Here is an 18796-nt window from a genome sequence, read left to right as displayed (position 1 = left end):
AGCAAAGTGTACAGCCAGTATTAACTAGGAAAGAAACTGAGTGTGTACGATTAAAGTCAAAACATCTTCCAGTTATAAAAATCAGTGTAGTAAAGTTTGTCTAAAATCCAAATGCTTTCCTTTTACCATTATAAAAAAGCAATCTGTTTTTTAAGTTTATGTTGGTTTGTTGAATTTCTAAGCAGTAAAATTTCACATTGTTGCTTTATATCCGTTGCAGCAGTGTTTGTGTTCTTTGTGTCGTCGTCTTCCATGGGGCTGCCAAAGACTAAAAATTAAACCAGCGTTGGGATTCCAGCATTTTTAAGCACTTTGCGCATGGGAAAAATGCTATAGAAATAAAATGTTTTAGATAGATAGATAGATAGTTTATTAATTCCAAGGGGAAATTCACAAATTGTAACAAAATACAGGAAGAAAATGCTCCATGAAGGATGAGGAGCAAAGGAGCCCTGGCTCTGTAATTGACACAAAGTTTTATTAAATTTGAATTCTGATATTGTAGATATATTTTCAGTATTTCACTTTTAAACATAATTTACAAAGGATGTGTGTAATAGAGTGCCCTACTGTGGATTGATACCCCTTTCAGGATTAGGTCCTGCCTTATATCCTACACGGCTGAATTGGATTAGATGTGTTGAAGAGTGTTAATTATGTTATATTTTACAATCACAAACTACAGTGCCTATAAAAAAATATTCACCCCATTTGAGGTTTTCACATGTTATTGTTATACAATATTGAATCCCATTGGACCCGGCCTTTATGAGACTGAAATAGATCTGTGTGTCAAGATGAGCAGAATAAGAAATGAGACAATCCGAGGTAAAACAAAAGTGGAAGAGATATCTAAGAAAATACCAACGAAGTAGGTTGTGGACATGTGATGAGGAGAAGCAGTGAAAACAGTCTGTGGGTAAAAGAGTGATAGGAATGGAAGTACAGGGGAACAGAAGGCAATGGAGTTCAAAGCAGAGGTGAAAGGATAAAGTTAAAGAAGGTCGGCAGGACTAAGATGTATGAAGAAGGTTGATCAAACACATTGAGCCCACATGCAAGTGGGAACAAATGAAGAGGAAGAAGAAAAAAAGGGATTTTATGTTGTGTAACTGTAAAATATATAAATTTCCAAAGGTGTGAATAATTTTTATAGTCACTGTAGGTCCAGGGGAATCCAAAGTGTTTGGCTGTCAAGTCAAGCTAAGCATTCACGCTTACTGTTACATTTGCTGACAGATGACACCCAGTACTGAAAGCACCTTCTCATCTTCACTGGTAAACCTGTTTCAGATGAGCAGCCTGTCTGTTAGAGTGGAAGAACCTCTTACTGTTTTGAGCTTACCTGCCACGCACCTAGTGAGGTCACCAGGGAATGCATGTTACTTTTGGGCTATTAGTTTTCCATCCCACACCTGCTCAGATGTGGTGAACTTGTGCAGATATTTGCATGTGTTTTGGAATTGTATGTAAAGTAATAATATTTAATTTCCCTTGTCATGGTGCTGTGCTTTGCACTATCCATTTTAATTTTCCCAGGTGCTCGTGCTAATATAGCAATGAGATATGAGATTGTGAAACCCCTGCATTTAAGGGCTTTATGCAAAATAAAGGAAAGACACAGAACACCCCATAGGTTCTCTCACATGCCAGTACTGCACTTCAAACATATGTTATTAAATTAGTGAGGAGTGGCTTCGTTATTGGATTACACACTGTACCATAACATTGTAAATATTTCAAAGAACCCTTACGTCTTCATTGAAAACACTTTATAGAGACGAAAGGTAAAACCTGTCCTGGTCAGTCTGTACTGCCGTGATATATGAGCAGTTTGTAAAATGCCTTAATTCTAGTGAAACACCAAGCAGGCCTTTGTGTGTAAGTAGCCTTAAGTTACCTTTTACTTTCTTAGAATAGTGCTGAACTGACACTCACTGGCTTGTGTACTGTGTGTTTGTTTTCTACTCAGTCAGTTTGATAGGCTAGATAAGAGGGTCACAGTGAGCTTCTCCTCTTTCCTTCCTGATGTAAACTGGGTCTTAGAGCCCAGGCATGGTCAGGTTTGATGGTGAAATTGTTGTCCTCCAGTCAAATACGTGTCCTTGATTTAGTTCTTACTGCAGGTGTGTTTTGTTGGCGTTGTTGACATCGCTGTTTGAGTGTAAGCAGTTCCTTTGTGTGAGAGAAGAATTTCCTGGTATTGTATTATCAAAAATCAGCCTTTGTACTTAAACAATATCTTTAAAAATAGTTGGTCTAAGAAATGGTTTAATTCTAAAATGTTTTATTAAAAAATATTAAGAACAATGCTTGAACACCAATGAGAGAGCAATTTTAAGGTAAAGTGATTTCCGTTTGACGTTGTTTTAGTTATGAACATGACACTGCTGTTTTCTGTACAGACTATTCATATCAGCTGAAATGCTGGTCATCACAGCTATTAATTCATTTCAAAGATTTGTATGTGTTAGTAGAGTATGCTTTTATTCCTGCTTTTATTAATTTTCATTTGTGAAATAATTATGCCATGTGCACCACATGCTTGCAAAGCCTTGAAAACCAATCCAGAGAAATGTGCAGTTGGTAGAAATCAAGCAAAGACACTTTGGAAAACTTGTTTTTAAGTGTACAATACTCCTGGAGTTCTGTTACTTCCAGTTGCACAACTTCTGGAACATTGTCCACGTTAAGAGCAAAAGGAGATGGGGGAAAATAATTACAAAGTGTGTCTCATGGTGTATAAACTCCTGATACTGAGATTCAAATTCATGATGAAGGGTGTCTGACTCGACAACAAGGCTTTTGAAGAACACATACATTTCCTGAAAGCACAGTTAGGATACTTGTGTTGGTAAGTGGATTTTACTCCTTGTCTCATCAAACACTGCTAAAGGAATGGCCCGTTTTGATCGATCCACTACTGGAAATCTCATCTCTTTCTAAGGTTCTTCTTTGTCATTTGTAAATGGCACTCTTTGTTTTGATTTGTGAACAAACCTGGAGTCACACCTGAAGTTCTGCCTTCTGGGGGAGTGCTGCCAACCAAATCAATCATTGATAAAATTGTTCATGTGCAGATTGATATTCTTTAAAAATACACAAGCAAGATAAAGGAAAGCGAGCCACTAAAACATACACAGGTCAGGTCAGAGAGCATGCATAGGTATAGCGCATTGCCACACCCATCAAACAACAAAACCACTCAGGATCCCTCTTGGCAACCCCCCAGGCAGACACATGGTCCATTCCCATCCTTTGGAAATTACCATCTATCTGCCATAGCCACGTACTACATGGGCGTCCCCATGGCCTGGTCCAACCACTCAGGTCCTCAAAGTTGAGGATCTTGTGAGCTGGATCACCCTCTGGGAAATGCGCAACATGGCTGTAGTGCCATAAATTATGCTTCCTCACAATGCCAAACCAGCGGTACCCAAGGATTATTAAGTCCTTGGGTACCACTGGTAAAACATAAACACTTAAGCAATACAGATTTGTTTACTTATTTTTTGTATGACACAGCATGAAAACTTACTACAGTTAACTGGCGTAAGCGTTGTATCATTTTGCTGAAAACACTTCACGGGGGTTGAAATATTTTAGTTTTTTATTTTTGAGAAGCTCATGGGCTGAATGGGGCCTGTGAACTGTAGTTTGCCCTTCCCTGGTATATGCTGTACAGTATATAGTGTATACCTAGAAGGTATTTAGAATTAGGGTAAATACAATGGGTATAGAAAAGAATCACCCCATCAGAATATTCACATTTTGTTGCTTTTCACCCATTTCATTGAAGTGAATGTAGTGAGAAGTCAAGCAAAATGAAGCTTTCGAGGCAACTCAGGTAATTATATCTTGCTTGAAGCCTTGTGCTCTTATTAGGATTGATCTTGGCAAAACAGTCTTAAAGGAGGGGTGAGATAAAGAGCAAACCAAGAACAAACTTCCATCTTGGCTGACGTAGTAATTATGAGTACCTTGCCCATAACAGTAAAGCAAAGGACCATTGCCAGAAAGTGACATGTGAGGTAAGTGTCTGGAGGCTTAGTGACCCATATAATATACGCTCAAGAAGTCATATAAGTCTCTGTTTAATTGCACCACTTGTGAGGTAAAGCATGTAAGCCAAGGGTTATAATCATGTGGTGTTAATCCTGGGAGATTAAGAATTACTAGATTTTGGCAACTGAAACTGTCTGAGATGGAAGTGGAGTAAATTTCAGAAATAGACAAGTACTGGCTAAAAGTAGTCCAACTCCAGATATAGAGCTTTGTCCTCTGAAAATGATTTTTTTTTCAGTTTAGCATAGTCTCTCCTACTTAAGTGTGGCTCCACATGAAAGAACCTGGATGGGTGTGGGCATAATCAGAAGCCCTTGGCTTAATACTTTTGATTTGCAGTAAATACCAGTGGACAAAGAGGGTCACCTCAATCCGACTTCAAGTTTTAAAGAAGAAAATTGTTGTTTAATAGACTTAGGCCTGCTGATAATTCGAAGTATTTGGCCTTCTTGACATCAGTGAATTTGATGTTTGGTAAGGTATTTACTGCCATTTGGCAGTGTAGCCCTTTTTCATTGCTAGAGAGTGGAGATGAGGAGGAACAACCCACCTGATTTGTCTGAGTGTGGTCAGCTTTTACTGGATTTTTGTACTAGTCATTTACTGACCATACTGTCCTATATTTAAACTAGATATACTAACGTTTAACTGTGCTTCAATTAACTTAATAAACTTACCGTTTATATGATTCATTGAAATTTGGTTACATATTTGGTTAAATACTGGTCACTTAAGTACAAAAAAATGAGGGTGTTCTATAAGCTATTCATCAGATTGTTTAGCTGTAGAGCATGCTAAATGGGGCTCAGGTTGAAACATTTCAAGTGGTAAACTTTGTAGAAAATTGTATAGTAGTATGCTGAAATAAAAAAATAAATCAATAGCTCACTACCACACACAAAAGAAACATGGTGTTTGTGAGGTCAGACTGCAGAAACCTACAAAGCTGACAGAGAAAATCACATTTTGGGTTTGTTCAACAACAGAACAAGGCACAGAGTGGGTCATGGCAAAGGCTTTCAACATCTTATCAATCATCTTTAGCCAGGGTACCACAATCCATCTAGAGTTACTATCACCAGCTGTATAAATGTTTAAACAAACAGACACAAGAGCTAGCCACAGCCCTTTAAGCTTGCAGTCACAACCAACCTTTGCACTGTTCTAACAATTGAGAGATGTAAGACTGAAAAATGAAATGAATTATACTATAGGCATAAGATGTTCCAGATTGACGTGCATCTAACTGCCTTGCCAAGAAGCTATCTGCTGCCATATAGAAGTACAGGGAGTTGTAGCCAAAGTGGTTATATGCCTTTATGAAAATGCATGCATGGTGTCCTGCTCATTCACCCACTAGTCTGAATCTGTTCTCCATAGTTTGTTTTGCTGATAGACTGCAAATTGTAAACAGTGATGGATATAAAATGCATCTCAACAATGTGGAGGCTACCCGAGTATAGAACAGGAGCATCTGTGCCATAGAAGTGGTTGTTTAGTGGCTGGAATGACACATCAATATCTTTGTATTTATTAACAAAAATGGCAAAAACCCTTTGCAGTAATGAAGGGATACAGCGTGTAACGTGTTCTCAATGCTGAAACTAATTCTTAAATGCATAAGAACATAAATTTAATTTAGGAAATTCATATTGTGTTATTTTCAGTGTTGTTAAGCACAATGTCTTAATCAGTCAGAGGTGGTTGACAGTTAATTATGCCGTGATTAAAATTTGCATTCCAAATTTAAACATAAATGTAAATTTGTTGTAAAAGTGTGTAGATACCTAACCAGGAAAAGTGGGTGGAAAGACACTTAAAAATGTATCACTGGTAAGAAATAAATTTGTGTATGTTTTGGGTTTTAAGACAAGTTTAATGCTGTTTTTTTTTGTATTTTGTAGAGCTGTTCATTTACAACAAGCAACACTTAAAGTGCTGGACCATGCAACAGTTGGCACTCAGCATCTTGAGATTTTTTGTGCACAAATAGGACGGCCTAAAGAGAGCCCTGGTGTGGATACAGAATCCTATAGGAGAAACCAACAACAAAGCATCAATTGTCCATTTCTGGTCTTATTACTGTGAAGTCTGAAACTAGCTGGCACACATTGGTTCTGACAGAAATGGGTGTCGGCAAGAACACAACTTCAAAATCCGTGGAATCTGGTGCAGGAGCCGAAGGCAAATATGAAGAAGAATCCAAGCACTCCTCTTTTTACCCCATACCAGTGAGTTAAATATTATTAATAATTCTTTCTTTTTTATTTCAAAGATTAACTATAGATAATGAATTGATAATTCTTTCTGTGTCAGGAAGCTTAGAAATCATCAACTGGAAATGATACATCATGCATTAGCTTATGATCAATCACTGCTGGCAAACGGTGTAGAGAGACTTTTTTAAGTCTTAATATGGATAATGAGCACTCCTTTCTGAGATGAAATATTTTAGCACTACAAAAAAAAAAGTCACTTTTTGTAATACAAATTGCAAAAGTATGCACTTGGGGAAAAATAATTTTTTACGAGGTCAGGTAAATACTTTATTATGTCAGAAGCTTCTTAATTCCTAGACTGAAGGACTTCACAGAAGTGATATTTAAAAGGGGTTTCTTAAATCTGTAGTAGTTAGATTAGGGTAAGGAACTATTGATGTTTATAGGAGAACTAGTCATTTAGCCCGTTACAATAACGGGCGCTAGAACAGTAGTGCATAAACATTAGTAGGAACAGTCTATATTAAATGGCAAGGGACTTTGACCTCATTCTTTTTGTTGGTCGTATTTTTCTTTCTTTCAGCCTTTCTTTTGTTGATGTTTACTTGCTGAGCTGACCGTTCTTCGTGGGCTGCCGCCGTGTATTGTGTGTCTTTAATTTTCTGTGACAGTAATACTGTCTTGTACGGCTCTATTCAATAAGGGCGCGTAGATAATTTAGTTCAAATGGCTCTGGAATATGTGAAGAGCAACAGGTGGAGATCTTTATTTCCGCGCGCCTTTATTCGCTGCGCCCAATTGAGGTCGTCCTTTTGAGGCTCGCCTTTTTGTGCGCGCCCTTATTGAAAGATGCCTGTGCGCGCCCTTATTGAAGGATACCGTCTTGTACGTCCGCTGGCTTGTACGTCCGTAATATACGTCCGTACGTCCATTATATACCTTTAATTTTCTCTGGCAGTAATACAGGCGTGCGCGTCGGTAATATGCCTTTAATCTCCTCTGACCGTAATACTGGCTTGTGTATGGCTGTAATATGCGCCACTGTATTGTGTACCTTTAATTTCCTCTCGCAGTAATACTGGTTTGTATTTCCGTAAAACGCCTCCAACTTTCTCTGACAGTAATATCGCGCATAACACCGTGCCCCGCGCATGCGCACTTCACTAGAAGACACCCACACACGGACACCTGGACGCACATAGGGATTTTATATATATAGATAAATTATATACTGATAATTAAATGCGAGATGGAACAAGGTTCTAAATAATATGTAAAAAAAAAAAAAAACAGATTTCAACACTGTGTCAACTGAGGCATTTAAAAAAATTGAATGAGTACCCTAAATAAATAAAGTCTTGGATAATAATAATGCACAACTGCTAAAGCAATAAAATACATTATTTGCAGATGGAAATAAGTGTATCATAAGTATTCAATGATTTTTAACAGGCAAATTTAAGTGGAAAAAACTTTTTAAAGTTAATGTATTAGAATAGTGTGTTGCCATTCAGAGACTTCTGTGATTTATTTATTTATTTTATTCATTGCTAGTATTTTAACACACAGAAATTATTGTGCCAGCTGCAGTTTCAGTTAGGGTCTGGTCTGTTCTGTTCAAACGCCCCCATACACCAATCTCTTAAGTCAATTTACATTTTTGTGTAGAGATCTTCAACATTTCTATACATAAACATACATGTTATGTCATGACAAACTAAAATCCTCTAACGTTGTAATTTAGGTATGGCCAGTTGCCAATGAAGCAAAGAAAAGCTAAATCTCCAATAAACAGCATTCCCAGAAGAAATAATTCTCTTCTTCTTCTTCTTTGCATTTATATAGCGCTTTTCTCCCTACTCAAAGCACTCAGCAATTGCAGGTTAAGGGCCTTGCTGAAGGGCCCAACAGAGCAGAGTCCCTTTTGGCACTTACGGGATTTGAACCGGCAACCTTCCGATTGCCAGTGCAGATCCCTAGCCTCAGAGCCACCACTCCATCCCATAACTCCATAAAGAGTTGGTTTTAACAGACAAAGTCAAACTTCTGCTGCCCAAGGCCAGTTTTGGCCATCCACTTCCTCTTGGGCATTGCACAATGTCATACAGTAAATATCCCATAGACTTTAAAGAACAGTGTACCGCTTTGTCATTAAATTTGAAAGCACTCAGTATCTCTGGTGTCACTATCATCATCTGCCTTTGTTTCACTCACTTGGTAGCATTTCAAACAGATCTGTGAAGCTCCTGCTACCACCTTATTTTTAAATGAGTAGAATAATCTCTGAACTGTAAAAAAAAGAAATTCTTCCTCCCTAACACACTTACTTACCAACTGCTTCTGTGTCTTGTTGAGAGTTACACTGCATAGGAATCTTATTTAAAGGACAGTGGTTGTCAAGTTGAAAGCTTTATCTGAGGACTCCATTACTTCTTACTAACACAATTTTATGTAATGCTTAAGAACTTCCACTGCTTCACTAATCAATTGATCAGTCTCACAATTATCACAAGGACCTTTCTGAGGAACAAGAGCCTGAGGTAATTGAACTCCTCTACTTGCTCATTGTGAAACTTACACTCTGCTCCTTTCTTTAGGCATAATCTCCTGATTTGGAGTTGCTAATACTTTTACTCATTTTCTCATACAGTTGAAGTCAGACAACAACAGCAATTCTAGCAACTTATTGTAAGAATCTTGTGAAGGCCACCCAGAACGTTTGACTCAACAAATTAATGGCAATACTACCAATTATTAACAAAAATGTATGTAAACTTGTGACCCACTGGAATTGTGATATAGTCAATACAAAGTTAATTACTCTTGTCAGTGAACATTGTTGGAAAAAATTACTTTTGCTCTGCACAAAGGATGCTTTAAACGATATACCAAATTTAATGTTTGTTAGTATAAAATCTGTGGATGGTTATAAAGTTAGTTTTAAAGAATTCACCTTAAGTGTATGTAAACTTCTGACTTCAACTTTAAGTGTTGTGCTCAGTCATCTAAGTGCTGAGTCATGCTATGCTGTCCTTGATTTTTAAACTGACACTTTTTTTGGTTACATAATCTGTTTAAAATTGCTGCCATGCCAACACAACTGGCATGGATATTCTTGTCTAGAATTTAGTGTGCTGTAAAACAATAGAAAGGTATTAATTGTCTCATATATAAAACTCAACATGGGCCAACTGCTTTTGTGTTTGTATTTTATACAATTCCACAAACAAAATTCCACAAGGCAGAGTGGTGGCTCTGAGGCTAGGGATCTGTGCTGGTAATCGGAAGGTTGCCAGTTCAGATCCCTTAAAAACCAGTAGTAAATCCTGTAAATACCAGAAGTGATTCTACTCTATTGGGCCCTTGAGCAAGGCCCTTATCCTGCAATTGCTCTGTCCTGGGTATGATGTTAACTTGCATCCAGCCCAGCAAGCAAGTCATCTAACTTGCAGGGCAAACTTGGGGGTTGGTGGCAGGATTGGCACTCTAACCACTGTAAAAAAAAAAAAAAAAAACTCACACTGTTCCACTCCATTTGAAATAGTGCGGTGCTGAGGTGTCACCCATTGCATGGCTGTGCACGGGTCCTAATCTGGAATCCTGAGGTGGTTTGTCATGTGGTGGGTGCGGGATCTAAACTAAAGTAAATTTTGTGCACATATCCCACTTTCTCGGGCTACTGTGAAACCTAAAAATTTTCATCTTTGGGGGAGTGATTTTCTTTCTTACTGCAGTAAGTTTTTAAGGACAGTGCCACCTGGTGGCTCACCTATGTCAATGAGGTCCAAAACAAGTTAAACACCAAAACAGACTAAAGGCAGACAAGCAGAGAGAAGGATTCGAGTTTAAAATTACTTGCCCTGACGATGCTGATTTAGTATGTTACATACTGTGTGTATTGTTTCACGAATACACTACCCTCAACACTAAACAGATGTAAGTAAATGGAAATGTGGAATGTGGAAGCAATTGAGACAATGGTTTATCACAAGAATTCCCAGGCCTTGAACAGCCTAATTGTCTAGCTTTGTCAATGTGGTGAAAGCACACAATCCAGACAGATATATGAAGCAGACTCTTTGTGTTTGTGTTTGTATAGGATATTCATTATACTTTTAATGGGAATATTTCAACCCTAATTCATTTTCGTTTCCATCTTGCCTGAAGAAGGGGCCTGAGTTGCCTCGAAAGCTTGCATATTGTAATATTTTTAGTTAGCCAATAAAAGGTGTCATTTTGCTTGGCTTTTCTCTACAACCCTAATTCAGTAATTGTACACTTTTATACTTTGTATTAACCAGACCATTTAACATTTTCAACTATTTTATCCATGTTTCTAGTGTTGCCCAAATGTAAGAAGATATTCCAACTTTCTTAATGTTAGTTTTTTGTGTCTGCTATGCATGTGTGTCTGGTTTAGAACTATAATCCCCTAGCAATAAGCAGATGGTGAGGCATCAGTGTTGTAGTAAGGCATTTAAGTAAATGAATTAATCCAGCGCAATTTGCCAGTCCCTGAAAACCAAGATGTTAATAGCATTAAGTCTGTCTTGTTCAAGTCTTGTTCTTGCTCATGTTGTCTTTTTAAAAATTGGTCTTGGCAAACACGTATGCTGACTGCTAATTAATTAAATGATGTTATGTTTTGCCAGGTAATTAAAATTTTTTGCAGAAAGAGGAATTTTCATCAATTCCATTAGAAGCTAAAACAGAAGTGGTTAATAAGACTAATGGTGACATTGCTTATTTGTTAGTTAGTCCAGCAATGCAAAGTCCCAAAACATACATACAGCCTTGAAACTGAGCCTCTTGACTGGGGAAATTCCATCAGCTCACTAGGTCCCAGTGGGTTTCTGGTTTTTGAGAAGTTCTGTATTTGTTTAAGATATTACTAAGCATTACAAATCTGTGAAAACAAGATTTTTATCCTAGTCTTTTTCTTAAGGTTATTTGTAATGTCTGATCATCACTTTATTAGATTTTCATACATTATAATTTACACTTCACTTTACATTTACTTCAACTACATTTCAGTCTTCTAAATACAGTAGCTGATCTTATCCTCTGGCTTACTGTGCTACATAAAGTATTACATTACATTCTCTCAAGATTTCCAACTAAAGTTAGATGGATAGATAGTAATGTTTTTGATCAGTCTATCTAGCTTCACTTTTGATGTACTGTACCTTTCTTGAGATGCCTTGTAACTTTACCAACAGTCGGTTTTCTCCATACACTTTTATTTGTGCCCAAAATAATTTAACCTATTTTACCTATTGTGATTGTTTAGGGAAGTGCATTTTTTATTTATCTTCTCTAAATGTATTGGCCACAGATGTCTGGCTCATTCTTAGACCACCCACAGGTTTGTGCGTCAAGCTACAGTCTCATGTCCTGGTCTCTTTTTCTCTATCTATCATTTCAAAGTACACCACAGCCCACCTCCGACTAGGCATTTAAACAACATGTTGAGTTCATGACATGCTTCTCAAGTTTTTCAAGAGAACCTTTTTAGCTTGGTGTCTGGTTCAGTTCATCCTTTGCACTTGAGAAGTGCAGATACTTATTCTACCTTATCCTGAACTGCTAAGCCAGTGTGTTTGAGGTGGGAGAAGGAGAATGAGGGTTTTCATGGGAGAAAAAAGCTCAACATTTTTAAATCTCACAGCCATTATTTGCATTTTAAACATAATACCTACTTCTTCATTATAAAGGTACTCCGGGGTTTTGTCACTTGTAAAGTATACATGTAAATTTCTGATGCTGTTAGCAGCTGTGGTCTTATATTGTGTGAGACTTTATGGATGCGGTCCTTTTTGATAGTTATTTGGGGTCAGTGCTCTGTACGTTTGTAACAGTATGTTAGTGCAATTACATTTTCTTGGCTGTTGTTTACATTATGGCCATATCTTTTAAAGTAGCTCTCCTCAAATTTGAAATTTAAATTCTTTTAGTTTTAGGCTATTAATATTTGTAAGATAAAATGATATGGTTCATTTACCAACACATCTTGCCTTTTTAGTCTAATGTTTCTAACTCTTATCAGTTGACCTGGTTGCTCTGTTATGAGAGAACTGGATTATTGGCTTGACTGTGTTTTACTAATTGTTGGTGTCCTGCCTTGTACAGGATGCTACTGGGATGATCTCTGATCTGAGTTTCGAAGATGGTTGTATGAATGTATACAGAATGCTGTTCTATTTCTGTGTGACCTTCCATGTTGTCATTCATCAGGTGTTTTGTTTTCATATTTTATTTTTTATTTCATGTTTTATTATATATTTTGAAATTGTGCTCTACAACAAGTGCCATGCAAAAAAAACCTAAATAATAAAAAACTATTTATTTATTTTTTGTGCCATCTGTTTTTATTAACTGCATGTAGGCCCCTTGAAATAAGCTGTATAAGACAACTATTCATTTAAGCTGGTGTAATACAATTAAAATTGAAAAAAACATGTTGATTGTTTTAATAATAATCTGTGTGTCGGTGGCGCAGTGGTAGCGCTGCTGCCTCGCATTTAGGAGACCCGGGTTTGCTTCCCGGGTCCTCCCTGTGTGGAGTTTTCATGTTCTCCCCGTGTCTGCGTGGGTTTCCTCTGGGTGCTCCGGTTTCCTCCCACAGTCTAAAGACATGCAGGCTAGGTGCATTGGCGATACTAATTTGTCCCAAGTGTGTGCTTGGTGTGTGTGTGTATGTGTGTGCGCCCTGCGATGGGCTGGCACCCTGCCCAGGGTTTGTTTCCTGCCTTGTGCCCTGTGTTGGGTGGGTTTGGCTCCAGCAGACCCCCGTGACCCTGTAGTTAGGATATAGCGGGTTGGATAATGGATGGATGAATGGATAGTCTGTGTGTATTAAATTTGTCATTTTAGAAAAAAACAAAAGAAAATGGCATTTATGGTATCTTTCATAGTAATATCTAAACAAGTTTAAAGCTAGAAGTTACACATTTGAGTAGTGAGAAAAGTGTTATATAAATGTAAAGAATTATTATTACTATTATTAATTATTTAAAAACATATACAATATACAACAATATTTTTGTGCTTAGTACAATTTAGTATGTTGGAAACTGTGGCACTGGCCAGAAAGCAGGAGACAGAGCTGGAGGTGGCAGAGTTAAAGATGCTAAGATTTGCACTGCGTGTGATGAGGATGGACAGGATTAGAAATGAGTACATTAGAGGGTCATCTCAAGTTGGACAGTTGGGAGACAAAGTCAGAGAGGCGAGATTGCGTTGGTTTGGACATGTGCAGAGGAGAGATGCTGAGTATATTTGGAGAAGGATGTTAAGGATAGAGCTGCCAGGTAAGAGGAAAAGACGAAGGCCTAAGAGAAGATTTATGGATATGGTGAGAGAGGACATACAGGTGATGGGTGTGACAGAGCAAGATGCAGAAGACAGGACAATATGGAAGAAGATGATATGCTGTGGCAACCCCTAACGGGAGGAGCCGAAAGGAGAAGAAGAAGAATAACTGCGTGAATTAATAGCTGCCAATGCCCTTGGCCACCACTTACCAGTACATTCTGTATTATATGTATTATTTTCATATCCGTTTAAACAGTTGCAGGATGTTGGTGGTTGTCCCAAAAGCAGTGGCTGCAAGGCAGCAATGAGTTTTGAACAAGGCACCAGTCCATCACAGGGTCCACACATCCATACTCACTCTCATGAAGGCCGAGTTTGTTATCCCCAATCTACCTTAACATGCACATCTTTAAGAATATTAGTGTATACTCAATTTAATTAATCAGCAGCAGGCCATCACAGACACACACCTGCCAATATTCCCATATTCAGACTCACACATATCCAATGTGGAATTGCCACTTACCTTAGTAAACACACCTTTGGTATATGGTATTCATATTGATTTATAAATGTGTTTAGGTAATATCGACCAGTAACCAACTATTGTCAGTAGTCTTGTTACACTACCTCATTCACTGTCCTAATACATTATTATACCAAGCACAATTTGCTTATGGGTTCATAGCTTCCTGTTAAATGCTGGTAGTGATTACAGTAAAGAAAAGATAACAAATGGAAAATGTTTCAATGTCATTTTTTTAAAAATACTTAGCTCGTACTATCCAAGTCAAAATCCCAGTCTCAACCCTATAGAGTGGACTGTGTTAACCTTATTGGCTCTTCTGTTCAATCATTGCACTCTGCTGACAGTTAATCATCTGTACACCAATAGCACTGTTATGAGTGTCACCAGTGAGGCCATTGTCTGCTGACAAATTATTAGACGTAATATTTGCTACTTCATGTATGGGTAGTATGGCAATAAAGCCACTTGACTTGACAAGCAGGAATCAGCTGTCAACTTGGTCCTTTAATTTCCATCCTCTGGAGTGCAGAGATCACCTCACTAGATTCTAGCAAGTCTCTCCTAATCCTTTCTCTGCAGCGTCCATGCTCATGAAGTATTAGAAGACCAAAGTGTCGTTGCTATTATCATGGCAGGCAGCTAATTTCCAGTGTGTGGTAATTTGGATTTAGTAATGGACAGAAAAATATAGTATGTGTGATTTAACTTTTGATTTTGTGGACCTGGACACTCTTATCCACTGTCTCCATTCCTCAGGCTTGGAGGATTCAGATTTACATGATTTAATACCTGTATGTTAGTACATGTTGCCACTGTGTCGTGAGCCGGTGATTGTCTTTCACAAATAAAACTAGTACTGGAAAATTCCATGAGCTTTAGCAGTGATTTGTTTGTCAGATTACATATGACATTTAAGTAAAACATGTCAAATATTGACTCTTTTGTCTTTGTGAGTCTGCTCTAGAGTTGTCTAATTAACCATAATTCACATTTTAATGTTAATATAAAATAAAAATTTTATGTTCCAATGTGTTCAAATGAAAATTGGAGTGTTTCCTGTAAGTTCCAAAATACATTATGTTACCCTCGAATACTGTTTTTAAAGCTAATTTCATACATTCATACTGGTCATGACAAAATGTGTTTGCTGCTCAGTATGGAGAAAAGTTGTGTATTAATTAATCATCCTGTAATGCGCCTATTCTTCTCACCCCTTAGAGGTTACTTAAAAATACATGTTGAATTGACATACAGCAGTATGCAGACTCCACATCCCCCTTTACAAATGCAAACCTTGGTTTCTGTGCATGCATTTAATGATGTAATGAAAGCAAAGCAGAGAAGCACACTTTTCTACCAATAATGGACATAAAAATCCCAAGTAAAGTTACCTGTGATTGCTCAAAAATGTTTTAACAATGCCATTACTCAATTATTTTCTTGTTCAAACCAATATTTTTCTGTGCTGCAACACTTTAGAGTGTATGACACTAGTCCATTGTGGAAGAATAAGGGCTGGGAACTCTGCTTGTTCCTTTGCATTCCCAGAGATATATAGCACATGGTAGATGGATTGCCGATTCTAATTCATCCCCAGTGTGGGAGTGGTGTGTGTCTAGGTGTGTGCCCTCACGGGTGCTGACATGTGCAGGGTGTTTCCAACTTTGCATCTTTGTCCTACAGGACAACCCCCTTGACACTGATTTGGAAAGACAGTTTATTTACAGGTATGTACAGTAGTTATGTTTTAGGTACATGGCAAGCTATACATAGTATTGCATTTTGGTCGGGTACACAAGTAAAAATGTCATTGTTCTCTATACATGTGATGGCACAACCACTACTACCAACTAGAATGGTGTAAAACGTTGTGGCATTGAGCACTGATGATGTTGGAAGGACCTTTAAAACTAGAATTTAAAAACATTGTAAAGACAAAAAGTAAAACAATTCATGCTGGATCTTTATTTTCTATGGTACCCAGTAGAGAACTGAAGCCAGCTACTGTTTGCAGGCTGAAATGAACACGGAAAAGTTCCATCATGCAGCAGTAATAAGCCAGTCACCACAGGTTCAAGAGTGAACAGGAGCTGAAATGACACTTTTATAATGCAAAAGTAGTATTAAAGGATTAAAAAGTATTTTATTTTAGCATCGATATAGATCTTATAAGAGAGCATGGGAACAAGTAGAAGAAGTTACAGTACTACAAAATGCTTGAAGGGGATATTGTCAAAAAGCATTAGACTGTAAATTTCAGTAATGACAGTAGTTTTTAAAGCATTCAGAGTTGAAGGGTGTTGAAATTAACACAACATAATGCAAATGATTATTATTATACATTTGTCTGACAGGTTTTTGCCTGCAAATGAGATTTTGTTTCAGGTTCAGATTATATTCAAATAGTGAAATTTGATTAGGCCTCTTCCCCCATCTACACTCTGTGTCCCCTCAGTAAGCTTGTAAAATTCTCCATTGTGATAATTCTGAAGGGTCACTTTGCGATTGCTTGTAGCACTTAACCACATTTACTTCCATTTAATCTGTACTCCATCCATCCATCCATTTTGTACTGCTCATTCGGATGGCTGGGGCAGCAGTTTAAGCAAATATGCCTAGATGTCCATTTTCTCTGTCACCTCCTCCAATCCCTCTGGGGTGATACTGAGATGTTCCCAGGCTAACTTGGAGATATAATTTCTCCTGCATGTCCTGTACCTGCCCTGAAATTTCATCCCAGTTGGACTTGCCCAAAACACCTAAGAAGAGAGAACGTCCAGGAGGCATTCAAATCAGATGCCTATGCCACCTTGACTGGTTTCTTTCGACGCAGAAGAGCAGTGGCTCTACATTGAGCTCCTCGCGAATGCCTGTGTTGCTCACCTTGTTTTGTAAGGCTGAGCCCAGACGCCCTTCAAAGGAAGCTCATTTCCACTGCTTGGATCTTCAGTCTAGTTCTTTCAGTCACTACCTAAAGCTCATATCCATAGGTGAGGGTGGGAATATAGATTGACCAGTAAATCAAGAACTTTGCCTTTCGGCTCAGCTCTCTCTCCACCATGATTGACTGGTACAAGGTTTGTATAAGTGTGGATGCCATTTCAGTCTGCATGTTGATCATTTAGTCCCTTCACTCGTGAAAGACCCTGAGATACTTAAAGTCCTCCATTTGAAGTAGCATCTCCTCCCCCAACCTGAAGAGAGCACTTGGCCCTTTTCTGTCTGAGAATCATGACTTCGGATTTGGAGGTGCTGATCCTCATCTCAATTGGTTCACGCTCGGCTTCAAACCATCCCAGTGCGCACCTGATGTAACCACCCGATGAATCCAACAGGACCACATAATCTGAAAAATGCAGGGTTCTCCATTAGAAGGTGCTTCAGCAATATGGAGTATCAGGCCTGCTTTCAGGGACTATTTTGTCACTCTACAATTGAAGCAAGAGTTTGGTTTGCATTGCTGGTAGTAAGTCAGCCTTGTTCATGGTGGGTGTGGTACTCCGCCTCTGTGGCTGTTTGTCAGTGGTCCTGTTCATAACTTAATCTCTGCTCTGCTTTTTCCCTGTATTGTAGGTGGTAACTTATAAGTGCTTTGCGCATACTGGAAGCCAACAAAAAATATAAATTATAGCAAGGCTAATAAATTGTGAACAAAGAAAAAAAAATCACAGTACTGCAGTTTAGACCAAATGTTGCTAAACATTCTTCTTCACCAGTTATTCTTCAGATTTGGACCACAGTGCATTTCCTGTCTCTGAGTCATCTGTCAGGAGACTTTTTGTAGGTGGCTTTGTTAGTGTCATGTCTTGATTTGCTATATTAAAATGTCACAGCATTAATCATTGTGTGTATAGTTGCTTAATTTCGTGTCAAAGACATCAGCAAATTGTAATGTCATCTTTGTAACAATGAATAAGTTTTTTGTAGAATTTGCATTGATGACATAAACAATTGGATTTTTGATTATTAAATTGTTCACACTTAAATCTCTTTTTGCTGAGGAACCTCCAGTAGGCTACGTATTTCTAAACTGTGAACCTCTAATGCAGGAGATTTCTTATTTCCAGACTTATTGAAATATGCAGTATATGATCTTGATCTGTTTTAGATATTGACATTAGTGTCACGCTTGAAAAACAGTTTTTTTAAAAACCGCCTTTGTTCATTAAGAGTGGGTTTATGCAGATGCTATCATTCTGGTAAATTGATAAGTAAATAAATAAATAGGTGAATTTTAATATATGCCCATCTCACTTAACAGTTTAACTCTACAAGAAAACACATGATAGAATGTTTTTTTAGATGCAATTTTTATGATCAGTGTGGCACAATGGGCACATTCAGCTGAAGCTGTGTTTCACAGTTAATGGACATGGTTGTTGTGCAGATTCACTAATGAAGCGTGTGCTTTCCAAGTCTTACGTGGCTTTTTGATAACCAGCTTTATTTGGCTTATGTTGTGTTCCATTCTTATTTTATCCAAGCATGGTAGTCTCATAGTTTCCTAAATGGCTTTATGAGAGGACATGGTACTGCTGACCATTCTTCAAAATGTACTCAGTTTCCAGTGCTGGTCCCAAGAAGGCTTAACTACCCCTATTGTCAAAGAGATGTTTACAGCCCTTTACATAACACCACATTATTATGAATTATAGTTTTAGCCACATTG

At 37.9% G+C, this 18796-nt stretch overlaps 1 protein-coding gene across 2 annotated transcripts in view; it reads left to right on the top strand.

The window, feature by feature from the left end:
• The window catches only part of slc23a2 (solute carrier family 23 member 2), a 204295-nt gene that overhangs the window by 43649 nt on the left and 141850 nt on the right, over positions 1-18796 (top strand). For both annotated transcript variants that reach the window (XR_007936699.1, XM_028798149.2), the window contains exon 2: positions 5970-6296. Coding sequence is in view for 1 of the 2 variants with exons in the window: in XM_028798149.2 (XP_028653982.1) it covers positions 6192-6296 (105 nt within the window). In the remaining variant the exon portion in view is untranslated. The remainder of the gene's footprint in view (positions 1-5969; positions 6297-18796) is intronic.

This window comes from Erpetoichthys calabaricus, chromosome 1, assembly GCF_900747795.2.
Source record: "Erpetoichthys calabaricus chromosome 1, fErpCal1.3, whole genome shotgun sequence".
Lineage (NCBI taxonomy): Eukaryota > Metazoa > Chordata > Cladistia > Polypteriformes > Polypteridae > Erpetoichthys > Erpetoichthys calabaricus.
Note: the sequence above shows the minus strand (reverse complement) of the source record. Positions and strands in the feature narration are given on the sequence as shown.